This window comes from Aplidium turbinatum, chromosome 9 (assembly GCF_918807975.1).
Source record: "Aplidium turbinatum chromosome 9, kaAplTurb1.1, whole genome shotgun sequence".
In the NCBI taxonomy this organism is placed as follows: domain Eukaryota; kingdom Metazoa; phylum Chordata; class Ascidiacea; order Aplousobranchia; family Polyclinidae; genus Aplidium; species Aplidium turbinatum.
Window position 1 is genome coordinate 26,123,547 of NC_137480.1, and position 16,603 is coordinate 26,140,149.

Here is a 16,603-nt window from a genome sequence, read left to right on the forward strand (position 1 = left end):
TTTCTAAGTTTGCTTTTCCTTTAGATATAGTGTAGTGTAGTGTTGCTGCCGCAATGGATAAAATTTGTCAACTGATCTAACTGGAAGCCTACAAAAAAGTCTGTTTTGTGTATGAAACATTTTGAAGAGAAGTAGCATCTAAATCCAATTTCGACAGTTCACTCAATTGAAGCATCAAAACGCATCTGTAACTGCGCCATCTACCATGCGCCAAATGGTGTGCGTGGACTGCGTGAACTGGATGACGAATCAATTCAATGGCTGCTCGACACCTGCCCAAACATTTAAACCGCGTCGCCGCCACTGCCCAAGGGTGGTAAAAGGCAGAGCCCCTCGACCCTTGAAGTGGCGAAGAACAAGGTTCAAACGAAGAAGAAGAAGCTTTACCAACTCCAGCAGCACCTCCACGAAAAGCACCCAAAATTCGTATAACACACCCTGATGAACTGGTAGACTTTTCGCAGAAAAACAGAATATCTGATTTTCAGCGACATAACTGAGGCACAGTGCCCAGATGGTTTCTAGTACTGTCGGGAATAAAACTTTTGATTTTTACAACATTACTTCTGACAAGTGTCTGGCTTTCCCAAGGTTGCTGAAGCTGTTAAAGTAGATCGAAATTTGCATGTGCAAAAAGATTTGTTGAAAAGGGATATTCAATTTTGGAAAGAGGATCTAGCTGCAAGTGATCCATGCATTTCAAGCTTTGAAAAGTTTCAGGAAGACGTGGATGAAGTTGCCATTGAAATGTTTGACGCAACATTATCTTTTAATAGTGCAGAAGTTGGCTTTACAATGGCCGGTTATATTGCAAAAAACTTGTTAAACGCTCCAAATGTGCAATGTGCAAAAGTTTACTTACAGCTGATTCTGCAGCTAAAGCTCCTTTGTACTTTCAGCTTTTGTCAAGGGGGGCTTCAATGTGCCTTCTCAGCCACTTGCTGATTTTGTTTGTAGTGCTTTTGCTGTTTTAAATGTTGTTGAAGAAAAGGAACGCAAATGTGGATTGCCTTGTCGAAAGGCTATGCAGTCGCCTATGTTTTAAAAAAATATCTTTTCGCCGGTGTAAAATTTGAAAACTGTTGTTAATATTGATTATTATAATTGCCAAAAGATTATAAATTGAGTCAAAAAGAAAGGTCGACATTGTAGCATTTAAAGCAAAGGCAAAAGTAGTTTAAGATTCTATTGTAGTTATGGGATGTCTTTTTTTCGTCACCATGATCACTATCGTCTTTCTAGTTCCCCCCACTTCATTGAATAGCACATATATCATTATTTTCGCATGTCCTTACACTATTTTTGTTGTAAAAAAGTAGTCTGTGCTGTTTGTTATTGTTTATTTTGAGGTGTTTGTTCACTTACAAATTATTAATTTGCACCATTCATTATGTAGTTTGGTAATACAATATGTCTAGATATAAGGTCAGGCACCTGTTAAATGCATTAAAAACGCCTAACAAGCCTAAAAAATATCTGCTTTGTTGTACCTCATGCCAGTAAGAGCAGTTTCTTTGTTAGTCAAAATTTCAAGTATTTTTCTATCGGCCCATTGTAAAAAGGCCTTTATATGTGACATAGCCGGCCATATTCTACTAGGTGGCCATGACAGGAGGTATCAAAATATTCTGATTTTAAAAAGCCAATAATTTCACAGGCTTACCAATTAATCTAGCAGATTGCTTCAGCATTTTGTGAATGTCAACAATTTTAAAACTCCAGTGTTTCCCTTAGGCGCAAAAGTTACAGCAATACCATTTTTTGGGTTTAATCAGGTTTGAATAAGCAGGAATGATCCAGCCTTGTGAGAGTCAAACATCATTGATCAGGGTAGAATTAATTATGTATCTTTATGATAACACCTTACACCACCATGGCTGCAAGAAGATATCAAACAATCTTTTTCTAAACTAAACATGTAAATAACGTTCGTGATACCAGTAAAAGAACCCATATCAAACGATGTTGCTTTATATTGTCGCAATGAACGTAGCCTGCACTGAAATCATTGTTTCATTTCTAAGAACAACACAATCCGTTTCTTGTGAACTTACGAGTCGCTTCTCGAAGCTCAGGGTGTGCTGCGCTGACTCTGTCTTCGTTACCAATGGCCTGGATGTCGAATACATACTCGGTCCCAGGATCAAGATCGCTCACTTGAAGGCGCGGTTCATCAGAGGCCAAGACTGATGAGCTGTCACCTCTGAACGTTCTTCCGTACCTCCTAACGTCCACCGTATAAGAAACCGCCCCTAAAGTTCAACAAGCTCCTTTACAAGCAAACAAATCAGATCGAAAACACAATGCACTCTGTTCATTGTAGTTGTTTAGCTAAAAATTGTTCAGGTCAGATAAACTTCAATTCGTTGTCATTGACCGCTCAGGGGTGAGAGGTATTTAAGAAAAGTTATTTCATTCACTTCCATCTCACCATGGACTTCGTTCCATTCGAGAGTGACTCCACGTGTTGTGATACCACTAGTTTCAATGCCGGTAGGTGGTGCTGGAGCTGTTAAAAACAACAATATGTTTGAGTTTGTAACCCTTCTTCATAACTGTGTTTGCAAACAATTTGCCTTCAAAAGAAATTGCTGCAAACGTCACACTAATGTTAGAAAAGACTGATTTATTGGTTAGGTATGGAGATTCATTATGTGGCTAAGCAAAACCAAGAGTGATTTTCATCAAATCCATTTAAGTCATGCAGGTTCGTTGCATCAATGCACTGAGGCAAAACTGTGTGGTGGTAGTTGATCTAATCAAACCCTTCGATGTGAGAAAGTACTTGCATTCGCGTTTGATCAACGGGAGGGATAGTCTACAAGCAGGTACACTTAAAAAGGTGAAATCTTTACGATGTCAATCTTAATAATCGAGCTTGCGTTGGTGGTTCAAACTATCAGCATGTAAACAACCATAACCAGTCTATAGATGAAGCTTTGCTGGAGGACCAAAATTCTTCATTCAAAAACATTTGTCTCCTGTGGGTATTCATCCGAGCAGCTCAGTTGCGCACTGCTGAGTGCCAAAGCCGCTACATCCAACTACTTTTTGATTTGATTTAAACTTTAAAATGTGTTTTAGTGTTGAGATCACAACAAAAATTACTTTTGTGTCCTCAAAGAGGTTTAGTCTCATATTTTGTGACTTTCTCTGTATCGACGACTCAGACTCTTGGAGAAACGAATCATGCCATTCAGTGAACCTGTAGCTGGCTTTATAAACTGGTCGTTTATTAAGTGCAAGGCGAAATATCGAGGCTGATGACCTATGTGTCTTCAAACAGAAAGAGATGCATAGAAGACGATATTTATAGCGTGATATTGTTATTTCATATTACAATGCTTCCACCTACCGGTATAAGCTGAGCTGATTTCGCTTCCTCTAGGGTTCCTCCTGTTGCGGATGCCGACAGAAAACACGCTGAAGTGATACAAAGTACCGGAGTTCAAACTGTGGATGAGTGCGTTGTTCTCACTAACGGAAATTTCTATGGGTTCAGTTGGTGCCGGCCCCATAATTCTGACGACGTATTGACGAGCACCTACGTAAGTGAAAACATGTCAAGATATTTTAAAGATAAAATTTTCTTAATTTGAATGCAAATTTTATTTTATGAATAAAGAAACCTGGTAAATATTTTTTCGACTAGTTTATCTTATCCGCAACTTACTCGAATATTTGCTCTCAAAAAAGTTGTGCAAAGTTAAGAGAACACCGACCTTTGACAGAATTCCAATCCAACCTTAATGTAGAAGCTCTAACTTCAGATATAATTGCCTGGTTCGGAGTGTCCGGATCTAGACAGAGAAGGTGATAACTTATTATTAATACTTGCATGGCAAAAGCCGGACTTGATCAAAAATGTCAAAAATAGTTTCCATAGTTTTATGGAGAGCATTGACATGATTTCTCACACGACACAGACACATTTTATTGATATGATGTGTTTTAATGAACTTGGTGTCAGTAAAGATTGCATAATGGCAATACTTGTTGTATCGTCAGTTTTACATTAAATGCGTTTCAAATTGTTAGTAATTACCAATTCGGCTTTTTATGGAAAGAGACAACCTTACTCTAGTAACTTTAAGCAGTTGTGTACTAGACTAGAGGCACATATTTTCTGGTAGGTTTATATTAATGCATATGGTTCTTCTCATTTGTTTACTGTTCAATATTTGACTTATAATTATAATTACGATCTGTTTAAGACACAACTTCATACTTGTTTCTTCCCTAGCTGGGGAGCTCCTCACGCTTCTCCTGGACTTATCTTCTCCGATGGAGGTCACTTGAAAAGAGTAGCGAGTTCCAGGGAGGAGATCATCTATCACTACATTCCTTTCAATTGTTTCTGTTTCAGAAACGATTGTCCTTTGCTTTTCCAAATTTCTTGCTGTCACTGCATATGCTCCCGCGCCTGTTGAAAAAGTTGTCGAAGGTGTAAATGCAGTTTCTTACAATTATAACATAAGGTGTCATAACACCCATCAATACTTGCTAACTATTATTGATACACGAAAATGTAAAACACTTGTAGCAAGACTTCACTGATTGTCTACCATGAAAAGTGGATAACTGTTGTTAGGTGGCTACAATCTTTTTCTTGTAAGTTACAAATGTCATTGTCAGAAGTATATGTCACATAAATAAAGCTCTAAACTAATTAGGTTATTTTTCTCTCTAGTTCTGTCTTATTTTCCATTAAAGATAAATTAAACATTAAACAACAACCACATGTTCTAACCGATGACACTATTCCACTCCATGCTGATGTTGGTGCTGGTGATCTCAGTGAATTGTATGGTTATGGGAGCCAGTGGCACTGAAAAGCAAAAGAAGGTAAATTGAAGTAAACTTAATAAAAACAAAGTTTGAAATATTTTAAGTGCACTAGTGACAAGAATAAAATCAAAATAAATTGAAATTGAATTGAATAAACGAAGAAAAAAAACTGAAAAAGTGTTAAAACAGTTTAGATTGAAAATAGTATTTCAAAGCAAACGTCGTAAGTCAAATTAACAACTGCTAATATGAACCATAACATTTCCAAGGGCATCGAGTGACGCAGATGTTACCGCCACTCGGCCTCACAGCCGACAAGAACACCAGATATTATGAGTCACAATATCGCGCGGTATGACATCATGCATAACGTACCAGTTTGTTCTCTAAGTGGGATGCTGCCTTTGTCATTCCGCCTGTCTTTGATCCCAATTGAGAAGATACTGAGATTATACCATCCTCCCGGGATTAATTGTCGCACAACAATGCTGTTTGTGTCCGTCATCAGTTCCCACTTGGTGGCGTTAAAGGGCACCGCTTGCTCAACCTCCACAGCAAACGCCTCAGCACCTAGAAACGTAATCACGTCTTCAAAACCAGCACTGGGTGGACGTGTTTTAATGTTCTCCATGGAATGCCCACATAATATAATCATAATAATATGTTTGTTTTTGTATAGCGCTGTATCCATCGCAGAATGCGTTGCTCCTTAGCGCTTTACAAAACAGTGTCAATGTAGCCGTATAGAGGCGCAACTGAGTACATTATTACCCGAATCCATTCCATTGCTCAGTGCCAAGCAGAAATTGGATTTAGTGCCATTATATAAAAAGTCTTTGGTATGACCTGACAAGGTATCGAACCCATACCTACCGATTCAGAGGCGGACGCACTAACCACTAAGCCACTGAGCTGAGATTTTACTGTAATTTATCACTGCAGCTGTGCTGAGGCTCTGTTAATCAAGCATAAAACTGAAGATGTCTGATTGGTTTTCGGGGTAACATTTGAACTCCAATAGTTTTACTCAAGCTTGCAGACTTCTAATTTGCACATGTGAGGTGTAATGTTTATCAAAGTTATATTTACACTATAATGTTATTAAACAAAAAAATACTATCAAATAGATTCTATTTGAATAAAGACCTTCTGATGATCCCCCTTTTATGGTGAAACAGGCTGTAGAGGTTTTTAATGAATAGAAACTATATTTGATATAATGTTATCCCATGCTTTATGTTCGACAAATTGTTTACACTACAGTTAGGTAGTTAGTGCAGGCCCTTAGGGGCAAAAATGAGCATCTTTAGGCTAAACGTGTTACATGTTGTTTTTTTTGCGTTTTTTTGTAGTTGATGAATCTAATTGTTTTGTCTCACTTTATTTTGTCTCACTTATTTGTATGTGCTTTTTAAGTTAAAATATACAAAAATCAAATATGTCATTGCACAAAAATGACGTAAAAAGAGCTGAAACGTGATTTATGGGGAAATCCCTGATTTGGGGGTGATCACGTGACCCAAAAAGTTACGGCACCCACTAAAATCAAAGTTGGGTTAATCAACTGCAAAAATATGCAAAAAAACAACGTGTCACACGTTTAGCCTAAAGATTCCCCTAAGGGCCTGCACTAAGTCGATAGTGGAAAGAATGAAGGGGTAAAAGCAGCATTATTCCGTGCCTCATACAAGGCTGATCATTACTGGCTAAGAAAAAGTTTTCAGCATCTCACATGAAATTATAAAATAGTTTTTATTTGAATTTTACCTTTGACCTGATTCCAAGATACGGCGAGATTCTTGGTCGAGACTCGAACTAGAGATGCTTGCTCTGGTGTGGCAGGAACTAAAATAGAAAAGAGAAAGCTATTATGACGTCAATAGTCACCAAACAAAAGTATGTTAATCTCAAACGATGGTCCGAATGACGTGACAAACATTTGTACGATGACGCAACTCACGCGTGACGTCAGAGATACGGTCCGTTTCGTGGCTGATCTGTTCCTGGAACCCAATGGAACTGATAAAGAAGCGATATCTTGTTCCAGAGTCAAGTTGATCCACCAGAGCCTCCGTCGTTCCGTTCACGCGGACGATTCGCTCCTTGGTTGTAACGTCATTGTCCGTCGTGAAGGCGCGCACTTGATAGGCGGCAGCTCCTGTGACGTCATCAAAAGATTGAATGACGTGTCTCAGGTTAACAAAACTAAAATGCCTCTGATCAATAATCACGGAGTGGAAGGTCTGCGCGTCATGGATGATGAAACAAAAGACTGGCTGCTCTCTAGTAGCCTTCCAGTGTAGTCCGGGAACATCATGAATCTGGTAAAAGGAAAGACCCTCTGCCGTAGAGGCTCACACGAAGAAGAAGAATAGACGCTCAAGATATACTAGTGGTGTCAACCATCTTCTTGAAAGATATCTTACCCCATATGTCATCCCAGATGATCTTGAAACTATCAACCATGGGCCGTCTCGCCTTGACGTTAGGTGGAGCAAGTGGCACTGCAAAGAACAAGTTTGATTGAACAAAAAGATACCAGAGAAGTATCCAGTACCGTGGTGAAAGCTTTATCGACATGCAAGTTACTGAGCCCGGACGATTTATTTTTTATCAATTCGCTATTGCTCATATACAGTAAGAAGCCTACGTTAAGTTTTTTTTTTTAATCGCCTCACACGCCATTGCTGCTCCAAAGTAATTGTTAGAGCACAAACTGCTCGGAAAGATTACAAGAAGAGTGGTTACCAAGACTTGCAACCCCATACACAGAATAAACTGGTAAATAAAAACATAAATTTGTCTTGGCCGAATTTCCAGCTAAGCAGTGTTCTCCATGGTTGCCATGACAACAAACCTGTCTGAACGTTGATAACTGCGCTCCCCATATCATTGCGTTGCCTCCTGGGATCCCTTGCAAAGACAGTGAAGTTGTACCATGTCCCAGGAGCCAGATTGGATGCGGTCACCCTGGCTTGTGTCGCGTTATACCCGTAAATCAGTTTCCTGTTCAAGGAGCCCGCCACGATATGGTAGCTTGCCGCCCCTGAAATATACACAAACAGTAACAAATAGTTACCGAGTTTTCATCAATGACGCGCTTGAGCAATGATGGGTCTCAATCAACACGCACAGAAGGGCATGGGATCAATTTTCATAAAGAGCATGTTGGTTTACTGTAGAAGTAAGATATTTAATCACACGTTTTGTGATGTACTGCTAATCTTCTTTCCTCCATTTTGTTCTAAGTGCTGAAATTCCGCAATCTCATCTCATTACATTATTTAACATTTTAGGATCAATTTCGCTAAAGCAACAATTTGAACTTATTCAAATAGAAAGTTAAAAATTGGCACTAAAATTTTTTCTTCAAATTTTCAACCAACTTGATTGAACTGACAAATATTAGTCTGGATAACACAAAAATTAACTTCAAATATGAGATAACAATGAAGCGCTAGATATACCAACGTAGTGACATGACAAATAAAACATTGAAAAATGAAAACAAAAGCGTGATTGAAGTAAAACTGACCTTTTGTTGGGTTCCATTGTAAAGTGACTGTAGATACAGTGACCCTCACTAAACGGACGTTTTGAGGGGTCCCAGGAACTGAAATATACAAATACTTTCAAATTTATGTTTCTGCGGGTTCAACATATCAAGTCTTTTGATAAAGATCTACCTACAGTATAAGGGATCAAACGTTGCTATCACTGTGCTGGAGCCAATTTGTGATAGTTGTCCCCAGAACTATATTGCATCACAAACATGCAACAGAGCTATGTCTTCCAGCATACTCACTTGTCTGACGCAACAATGGCCGACTGAGACTGCTCTTCCTTTCCTCATGGCCGACAGTTTGAACATGACACCGATACCGCGTTCCAGGGCGCAAGTCTGTCACCTCATACTCTGTGTCATTGCTCCTGAATGCTTGGGTGTATTCCTCAGTGAACTCTGCATCGAAGTCGTCGCTATGGACGTACAGGATGTAGGATACAGCTCCTGAAAAGAGGATGAAGAATTTAAAAGTTTAGCGCCGATTCAATCAATCAATCAATCAATCAATCAATCAATCAATCAATCAATCAATCAATCAATCAATCAATCAATTAATCAATCAATCAATCAATGGTTTATTTGTCAGAAACAAGAACATAGTATATGTTTGAGCATAGTACATTCGTTTCAACACTGATACAAAAGCTTGCATTTGAACCAACAACACTGTGCACCAACTTAGCGAAACTGATAGAAATCTAACATCATGCATTTTGGTTTCTTTAATTTTGATGCTCAGCATTTTTAATTATTAGTTTACAGGAAAAAAACGAAGTGCTGTCTATGATTAACGACATATCAGCAGATTCATAGACGAAAATAGTTGTAGAAACATTCGGATTAAAATGTAGGCCTACTTGAACTTTGTTTGGATAGTATGGTGGATGGTGGATGTCTGTCTGAGTTTGTACAGCTACCAAACCAAACAAACATTAAATTACATGAATAATAATAATATTAATAATCATGCTTTTATTTGTGCCCATTGCGATAACATAGAGTACACTGCGATCACAGATGCGATACAACAGACGACAGGAAGCAGCGAAGTGACACATAGTCTTCGAGTCAAATGCTCTCCTTATTTTGGCTTGCCATTAAGTGTCTTTGCCAAGACACAGCCACGTGCTCTGGCGCAGACTTTCTCACCACCCGGCTACGCAGCCGACATTACTTTATGTTCATTGTTTATGTGGTAACGAACAATAGCAAAATGGAATAATATGAGGAGTCTATGAATAGGACTTACCTCTAGCCTCCAACCACTGAAGCCTCAGTGAGGTGGTATCGGCTCTCGCTAAACGAACATCATGAGGAGGGGAGGGAACTGTAAGAATAAGTTTAACAACCGGTTGAGCAAAGGCATTCTCAATCAATGTGAACACACAGAAACATAAACATATTTAAATTCATTCAGAACATCTTTTCATAAAATGTTTTCTTTCATAATATGGAATTAATTGTGTTTATCAAACATGTCACATCAAAGCAGATGACGATTCAAACATTTTCTAATTACTGTTTACAAACTTCTAAGCTGCTAATATTTCTTTTACACGTAACAACAAAGTGGTATGCATAGTGTGAGCATAGCAAGAACAGGTTGTTATGAGGCTTTGAAATGGAACGATCAATCCGAATAAAAAGTTTCCTAAATTATTGACCTCATGTATTGTATATCATGAATACTAAAGGTAAACAAAATGGAAATGTAGTTTTGAATGTCAGTTGTGAAAATAAAACGTTTATTCTCGAAGCCTGTGTTGAGCTATGAGTTTCACTTTTTCGGACGGTGTTCTAACAAGCTTCCATTGGGGTCACCAGTTGAAAACTATTAAGCTTTAAAGTAGGTTGTTGATTTTTGTTGCTTGATCTTCAGCAATTTTTACAGCTGTATTTATTTTGGAAAGTTCCATAAATGATGACTACTTCTCTAACCTGTTTGCTCAATGAGAGGCTTGCTTTTTTGGGGGTTGGTTTTTTCAAAAACGCTTGTTGATGTCACAGTTATTCTGTACCAAATCCCCCTGGTCAACCTATCTACCACGACCCCTTCCAATTCGTGGAGGACTCTCCGTCTGTTAAAACCTGAAAATCTTCTATCACTGGAGTACAAAGTGTCCACCTCCAATACGTAACTGACCGCCCCTGTACAATTAGATTAGTTTCAGTAATTTAACATCATAATTTGGCTTTGGTAGAGAGGTACTTTTTAAAAACCATAGACAGACAATCGATAACAACTTAATAACATTGAATTGCATAATTCAAAATTAATACAGAAATGAAATAAATACATAATTTCAAACGTTTTCGGCAAAACTTTCTGCCCTCTTCAGGAAAATATCTTAAATCATCTAAACAAAACAATTATTCGTGAAATGTTAATAATAAATGACTGAAATTAAACATTATGAACGGTTTAACATTACCTTGAATATTGATAATGTTGGAGCCTAATAATATTATTTAAAAGATTATATAAATAGTGTTGCTTATTATTCCGTCATTCAATTCCAAAACAAAACACTAAACCAACACCATGCCTTCAAGAGCAGTCTCTTTGGTGGATATTTGAAGTCACCCGCCTCTGACTGATAAATGTGAAGAAAATATACGAATAAAGTTTGCCCTTAGTTTGCAATAGTCACCGCTCTAACCTACGCCGGAAAGACTTCATTACAATGACAAATATTGATAAAAACAAATAATATGTTTATGAAACATCGCGCCTAAGCCACTAGACAACAACTTTGTTACAATGAACAACAATAGCTTGTTGTGTGGTCACAATATGTTGCTGGCGATCGAAGTTGCCACACTCACCTTCTGCAGGCTCGATGTCCAATGCGATGAAGGAACCGTTGACGAATGTCGCTCTCGGCTGCCGTGGGACAGCCGCATCTAGAAAGGAACAAACGCAGAATGAAACACTCATTGTTGGTAATAATAAAAAGACAATTTGAACGTCATAAAGTTTCAATTGTGAGGACACAATTTTAACACTGATGACTCAAGTCATGAGAATCCAAACTTAAAACTGGTCAATAACTTCATTGAACCAAAATAACTACTTTTCTCTTGCAAAACTTGGAAGCAAATGCAGCTTTCGCACAAACCATATAGAAATAGCAACCTTTACGTACAAGTAGAATCGCGGATGGATTCGGTTGGTCTGCTCTCCTGGCCTTGTATGCCTTCACTTATAACGTAAAAGTCGTACAGCGTCCCAGGCTTCAAGTTCTCGACTGTAGCGGAACTGATGGACCTATTGAAGGTCTGGCTCACATTCCCTGTTGGCTCGAGGCCGTCGAGAGCGCGCGAGAAGACGATGTATCTCCTCACCCCATAAACTGGGTCCCAATTGATGTGGATCGTTGAAGCTGATACCTCAGTGACCTCAACATTACCAGGTGGGTTTGGTACTGGATAACAAAGAAAATATTTCACACTGCAAAAAGCGGATTATCTTGCTGTTTTAATCTCGTAATTTGAACGAAGCAACTACATAACAAATGTAACCCACTATACAAAATTTTTGTTTTGTTTTCTTATCCGGATATAAGACAACTTGTTCGTCAATTTCAAGCTTGTATAAAGGTAAACATAATGACAAGCAACGAGTTTAAAAATCCTATATAGGGAATTAAACTCATGTCTTCTGATTAATCGTCAATCAATGCGATGAACAGCATCATTATATTTCCCACAGTCGTACCTGCTTGTGCTACTAGCGGGTAGACGACGTTGGCATCGACAAATCCGTTCAGTCCTATCGAAAGCACTGTGATTGTGTAGAAGGTGCCTGCCTGGAGACCGTCCGCTGTGAACCGGGTGGCAGTCACATTCGTGTTGATCTTGTACCTGAAATCCCTCCCTGACGTCACAGAGACGCTGTATCCCAATGCAGCTGAAAACAAACACAATCTGCTTGATGATGAAATATTTAATTACTAAAGTCCTGCTGGAAAGCATAGACTACACTATCAACTAATAATGGAACGAGGATGACGTTTTATCAATCTATATCCACTGAGAAAAGCTAATAACAAGCTGACGTGAAGTGAACACGTAACAATACCATGCAATCATATGGCATACTTGATTGTCATAATTCACAACGTTTGAACTAGGTTTGCATTGCTTTCAGCTCTTTTTCAGCGGCTTATAGTTTTATTTTTATGCAATCATTTATTTTCTTTATTTATTTTCTTATTCTTTGTTCGACCGAAAATTCTAGACTATAAAAAGTTTGAAATGAAACAAAATTTGCATTATTCTACAATTAAAAATATACCAAAGACAGGCAAGACACAACAATACCACAGGGTTGAGCATTACAACAGCATATGTTTTTTACATATTTATTTAAATTAAAAAAAAAGCTAAGTCTCTTATTTAAACTAAATTAAAAATATTATGGATGATATTGGGTAACGCTGATGTAGCACCAACATGTACCTCATTCTGTGTCATCAGAAGGCCATAATGTAAATGTGGACAGCACAAATTTATTACAAAACAAGAAATACCTGGTTGCGCTCCCCATGCAAAGGTGATAGAGTCGCTGGTGGTTTCCACGGCTCTAACGATGTCTGGATTGCTGGGAGCTGGAATGCAACATTTCAATCTACGTGGCTTGCCAGAATCAGCACAAACACAAGAGAATGTGCAGGTATAGGTTACCAGGATGCTGTAGCTATGTGTGCCTTCTGTGTGTGTTTGTGCGTCACAATCAACTCAAATATACGTCATTAAAACAAAACTGACTGAGTAATTTTTGTCTAAACTTAAAAAAACGCCATAACTGTACTTTCATTAAAACACTTCACCAATTTCTGTAAAGCCAAAAAACAATATTAAAGGAATAAAGTGTTTAACTGACCCGTGACCACCACCAAGCGGCGACTAAAAGCGCTGATTGCTCCTCCGGCCCCGATTGTCCGGCCCCTTAACTCGTATCGTTTCGATGGCGTCAGATCTTGAATAGCCAGAGTCGTCTCACTGTAGTTTGTAAATCTTTGTTGCTCGTTTGATTCTACATCTCGGAAGACGAGATTGTATCTTAATCCACCTGCAGAAAGTCTGTCATTACCTTCTTTAACTTCAATTCAATGATTGAAGCTTGGTGGGGTTTGCTTTGTGTCACCAAGATTCTATCCAACTGCAAACACCAAACCTAGGCATGAAAACCACTCTTTAAAACCAGTGAACTCAACTGACAAGAAAAAGATGAGTGTTCAGATTGTTCACAATATCTGCAAAACTGCGAGCATTGTATGCTGTTCTGATTGTGTGCTTCTTTTATGTAAAATTAGTGAAGAAACGTTTGAAATAGAAATGTCATTGTTCTATCTCTGAATGCAAATTATGAAGCGGCCCAGAACAACAATAGAAAATTACAATGAACTGCAGCTAACAGACCTCAGCTGTTGCAGAGCGAAAATAAATAACTTTAATCAATGTAACTCCGATTTTCGATGTGAAATTGATTCTAATCAACTTTTCAAATCATTTTATTTGCGCCCACCGAAATAGCAAAACTTGTTGCAAACAATTACCAGCACCCCATAATAATCCTCATGACCACAAATCAATTATCACCAACCGCGGGCGAAGCTATGCAATGTGACGTAATAGACCTGCAGCATGATCGCGTCAGCATTAAGCACACAATTGAGAATCGAGAAGCCAGTTTCTGGAAATCACCAGCGGCCGCGACCACTCTATGAGAAACAAGATCAATTATTTTAATTATTTTAAGCTGGAAAATACCAACGAAACAAATCTAGCGGTTCAATGTCGTGTATCAGGTAAACAAATGTTGAATGGTTCTAATGTTGCATCCCTTTGCAAGTTAAGAGGATCATGGTTAAGTTTGTACAACGTACAGGCTTGCTACTTTCTCCTGTATAAAATCTTGAAATTCATAAACAGTTATACAATGAAGAATGCCACAAAAACTTTGTTCCAGTTAAAATCTCCCTTTATTAGTCAAGTCACTTTTCATCTTCACACGCTTTGTTTGTTGACAATCAACAACTATATAATCACAATCCATTTGAATAATGTTATACATCACGTTGCTACAAAATAAACATAGCGTGGAATTTTTTTGGAAAGTCTTAAAGCTAGCAAGATTTTAGTAGAGTGGAAATGAAAAACAAAGTTAACATTTCTATTTATAAATCAGTTGTAAGAATCGTGAGGTTTGAGTAGTGGTAGAAAATAAGCCTAGACTATTGCTATGCAATACCACAAATACTGTATTTAGCATTATTGTTTGAGTATTTTAAAAATTGCAAAGTATTGTTTTGTTGCAGTGTGCAACAATTGAAATTTGTAATGTTTTGGAACAAGAAATTGAACCAAGGCCTGAATCCACATTGTAGCCCTCAAAAAATGTTGGTGCATTTGTTTTGCTCTTGCCCGTTACGAACATTAAGTGCACCAAAGTTACTTCGTGTAGCAGTAGAGCATAGATAGAGAGTTGAAACGGTCAAAATATTTTTCAAGGGCACCACTCTACTGATCACACGTATGGACTAAATGCCTTCGAAAAGCTCCACCGCTTCGCTGTCAACAACATCCCGTTAGTGCGGTTGGTTGCGCGGCGGCCAATGAGCAGAGCGTTTGATCAAAGCTCGGATGGGACATTAGTTCGAAATCCATTGAGGACACACCATTATTTCTTTACAACAAGCTTGAATAAAGATGCAAGGATTACTATCCTTGTCTTTATGCAATCCAGTGAGTGGTGAGAGCCTTGGAACAGCAATCGAAAGGGCGCCGGTTCAACACCGCTCAAGAGCATGCTGCTGTGTCTTTGGCAGGACACTTAAAGGCATGCCTAAAGGTGGACACGAAGATTCGCTTCCTTGCCTTCCCGTCCACTTAATGTAAATCTTCAACCACCGGGTGTAAGCCTGGATACGACAAACACAAAAAAAAAACGATGCTGTAGTGTAGAATGCAGAAGCTCAAAACTATTTGATAATATTTTCTAATCTCCCAAACAAACTGGTTTCAGCGATCATTCATTGTCATCATCACTTTCAGCCTGTGGTAGGCTACACCCACTGCAGAGCGACGGCGATAAAGAGAAGCAACAATGCGTTTGAAATTGTAGAAACGACTATTGTTATGAGTAAAAAAGCACTATTGATTCAGGTTGGTGTATTAGAAGCAATTCATGCTACACTCCTCAAATCAGAAGCAAAAATAACTCGCGTTGCGTCACGTAAGTCACGCATGACGTGAAATAATATCGCGCTGCAAAGACTTTTGACGTCGTTTAGTTCGATTCTAAGAATACATTACGTCAGTCAGTAAACGTGATGACATCTTTCAGTGGTTACCTTTGACAGGTTTCCAGGTGTAGTAGATTGCGATGTGTTGAACTCTTGCTGCCTGGAGAACGGGCGGATCTGGTACTGTTTGTAAAATGCTTTCGTTAGTAAGTTTCACACTGACGTTTAGAAAACGTTGGAACACATTTGAACATCACAATCTTAGGTTGAATTAAAAATTGTTTTCTGCACAGGACTTTGAAAATAAACAGAATATTTAGTCGCCGGAGAAGCTGCACCAATTGCATAAAATTAATTTTAGTAAATTTCCCATGCCAAGTGCAATCTCAGGAATGATGACGTCATTCAAAACACAATCAGACAACAACGTTTGAAAATGAACAAAACAGCATAACAACAAAAACATTCAGTACCGGTAACGATAAATGCTGGGTCGCTTTCCTGGCTTCTAATTCCGTCCGATAAAGTTGAAACTGTCACCCTGTATCTGGTTCCGGCGTTTAGTTCCGTTATCAAGTGATTAGTTCCCGCAACTGGGTGTCCTCTTGTATTCTATAAATAATACCAAAGCTGTTTACTGATGCAGTGGTTAGACCAGGAGAGGAATTGAGGGAATAGGCCCACCAGGTTGGGTACCTTTCCTACAAGATAATATATTTCATATACAAACAAACAAGTTTGCATTTAAAAGATTTTACTTTAGTAAATCAAAGCATGTAGGCTACCAATTGGACTGATGAAGGAAAACTTTACAGGTCCAACAAAAGTGGGAAAAAGTTTGAAGATTGACAAGCCGAAGTTGTTGACAAAAGTGATGTATTTCTTTCTATCAGGCTAATTCTTATTAAATCCAGAATTGGATGAAAAAAATGTTCTGTTTTCACTTGATGCACATTATTAACATGAATGATCTATTGTAACTCCACTCTCCAATACGTGT

General features: G+C 38.4%; 1 protein-coding gene across 1 annotated transcript in view; it reads right to left on the reverse strand.

Annotated features, from left to right (window-relative positions):
• The window catches only part of LOC145776885 (titin-like), a 98,394-nt gene that overhangs the window by 70,819 nt on the left and 10,972 nt on the right, over nucleotides 1-16,603 (reverse strand). Inside the window, exons 9-29 of the mRNA XM_082588102.1 lie at nucleotides 16,077-16,215; nucleotides 13,239-13,427; nucleotides 12,886-12,963; nucleotides 12,072-12,263; nucleotides 11,500-11,778; nucleotides 11,180-11,257; nucleotides 10,292-10,501; nucleotides 9,603-9,680; nucleotides 8,594-8,797; nucleotides 8,324-8,401; nucleotides 7,646-7,834; nucleotides 7,215-7,292; nucleotides 6,749-6,946; nucleotides 6,556-6,633; nucleotides 5,164-5,358; nucleotides 4,751-4,828; nucleotides 4,229-4,423; nucleotides 3,723-3,800; nucleotides 3,356-3,544; nucleotides 2,432-2,509; nucleotides 2,055-2,252 (exon numbers count right to left, since the gene is read on the reverse strand). Of these exons, the coding sequence (XP_082444228.1) occupies nucleotides 2,055-2,252; nucleotides 2,432-2,509; nucleotides 3,356-3,544; nucleotides 3,723-3,800; nucleotides 4,229-4,423; nucleotides 4,751-4,828; nucleotides 5,164-5,358; nucleotides 6,556-6,633; nucleotides 6,749-6,946; nucleotides 7,215-7,292; nucleotides 7,646-7,834; nucleotides 8,324-8,401; nucleotides 8,594-8,797; nucleotides 9,603-9,680; nucleotides 10,292-10,501; nucleotides 11,180-11,257; nucleotides 11,500-11,778; nucleotides 12,072-12,263; nucleotides 12,886-12,963; nucleotides 13,239-13,427; nucleotides 16,077-16,215 (3,079 nt within the window). The remainder of the gene's footprint in view (nucleotides 1-2,054; nucleotides 2,253-2,431; nucleotides 2,510-3,355; nucleotides 3,545-3,722; nucleotides 3,801-4,228; nucleotides 4,424-4,750; nucleotides 4,829-5,163; nucleotides 5,359-6,555; nucleotides 6,634-6,748; nucleotides 6,947-7,214; nucleotides 7,293-7,645; nucleotides 7,835-8,323; nucleotides 8,402-8,593; nucleotides 8,798-9,602; nucleotides 9,681-10,291; nucleotides 10,502-11,179; nucleotides 11,258-11,499; nucleotides 11,779-12,071; nucleotides 12,264-12,885; nucleotides 12,964-13,238; nucleotides 13,428-16,076; nucleotides 16,216-16,603) is intronic.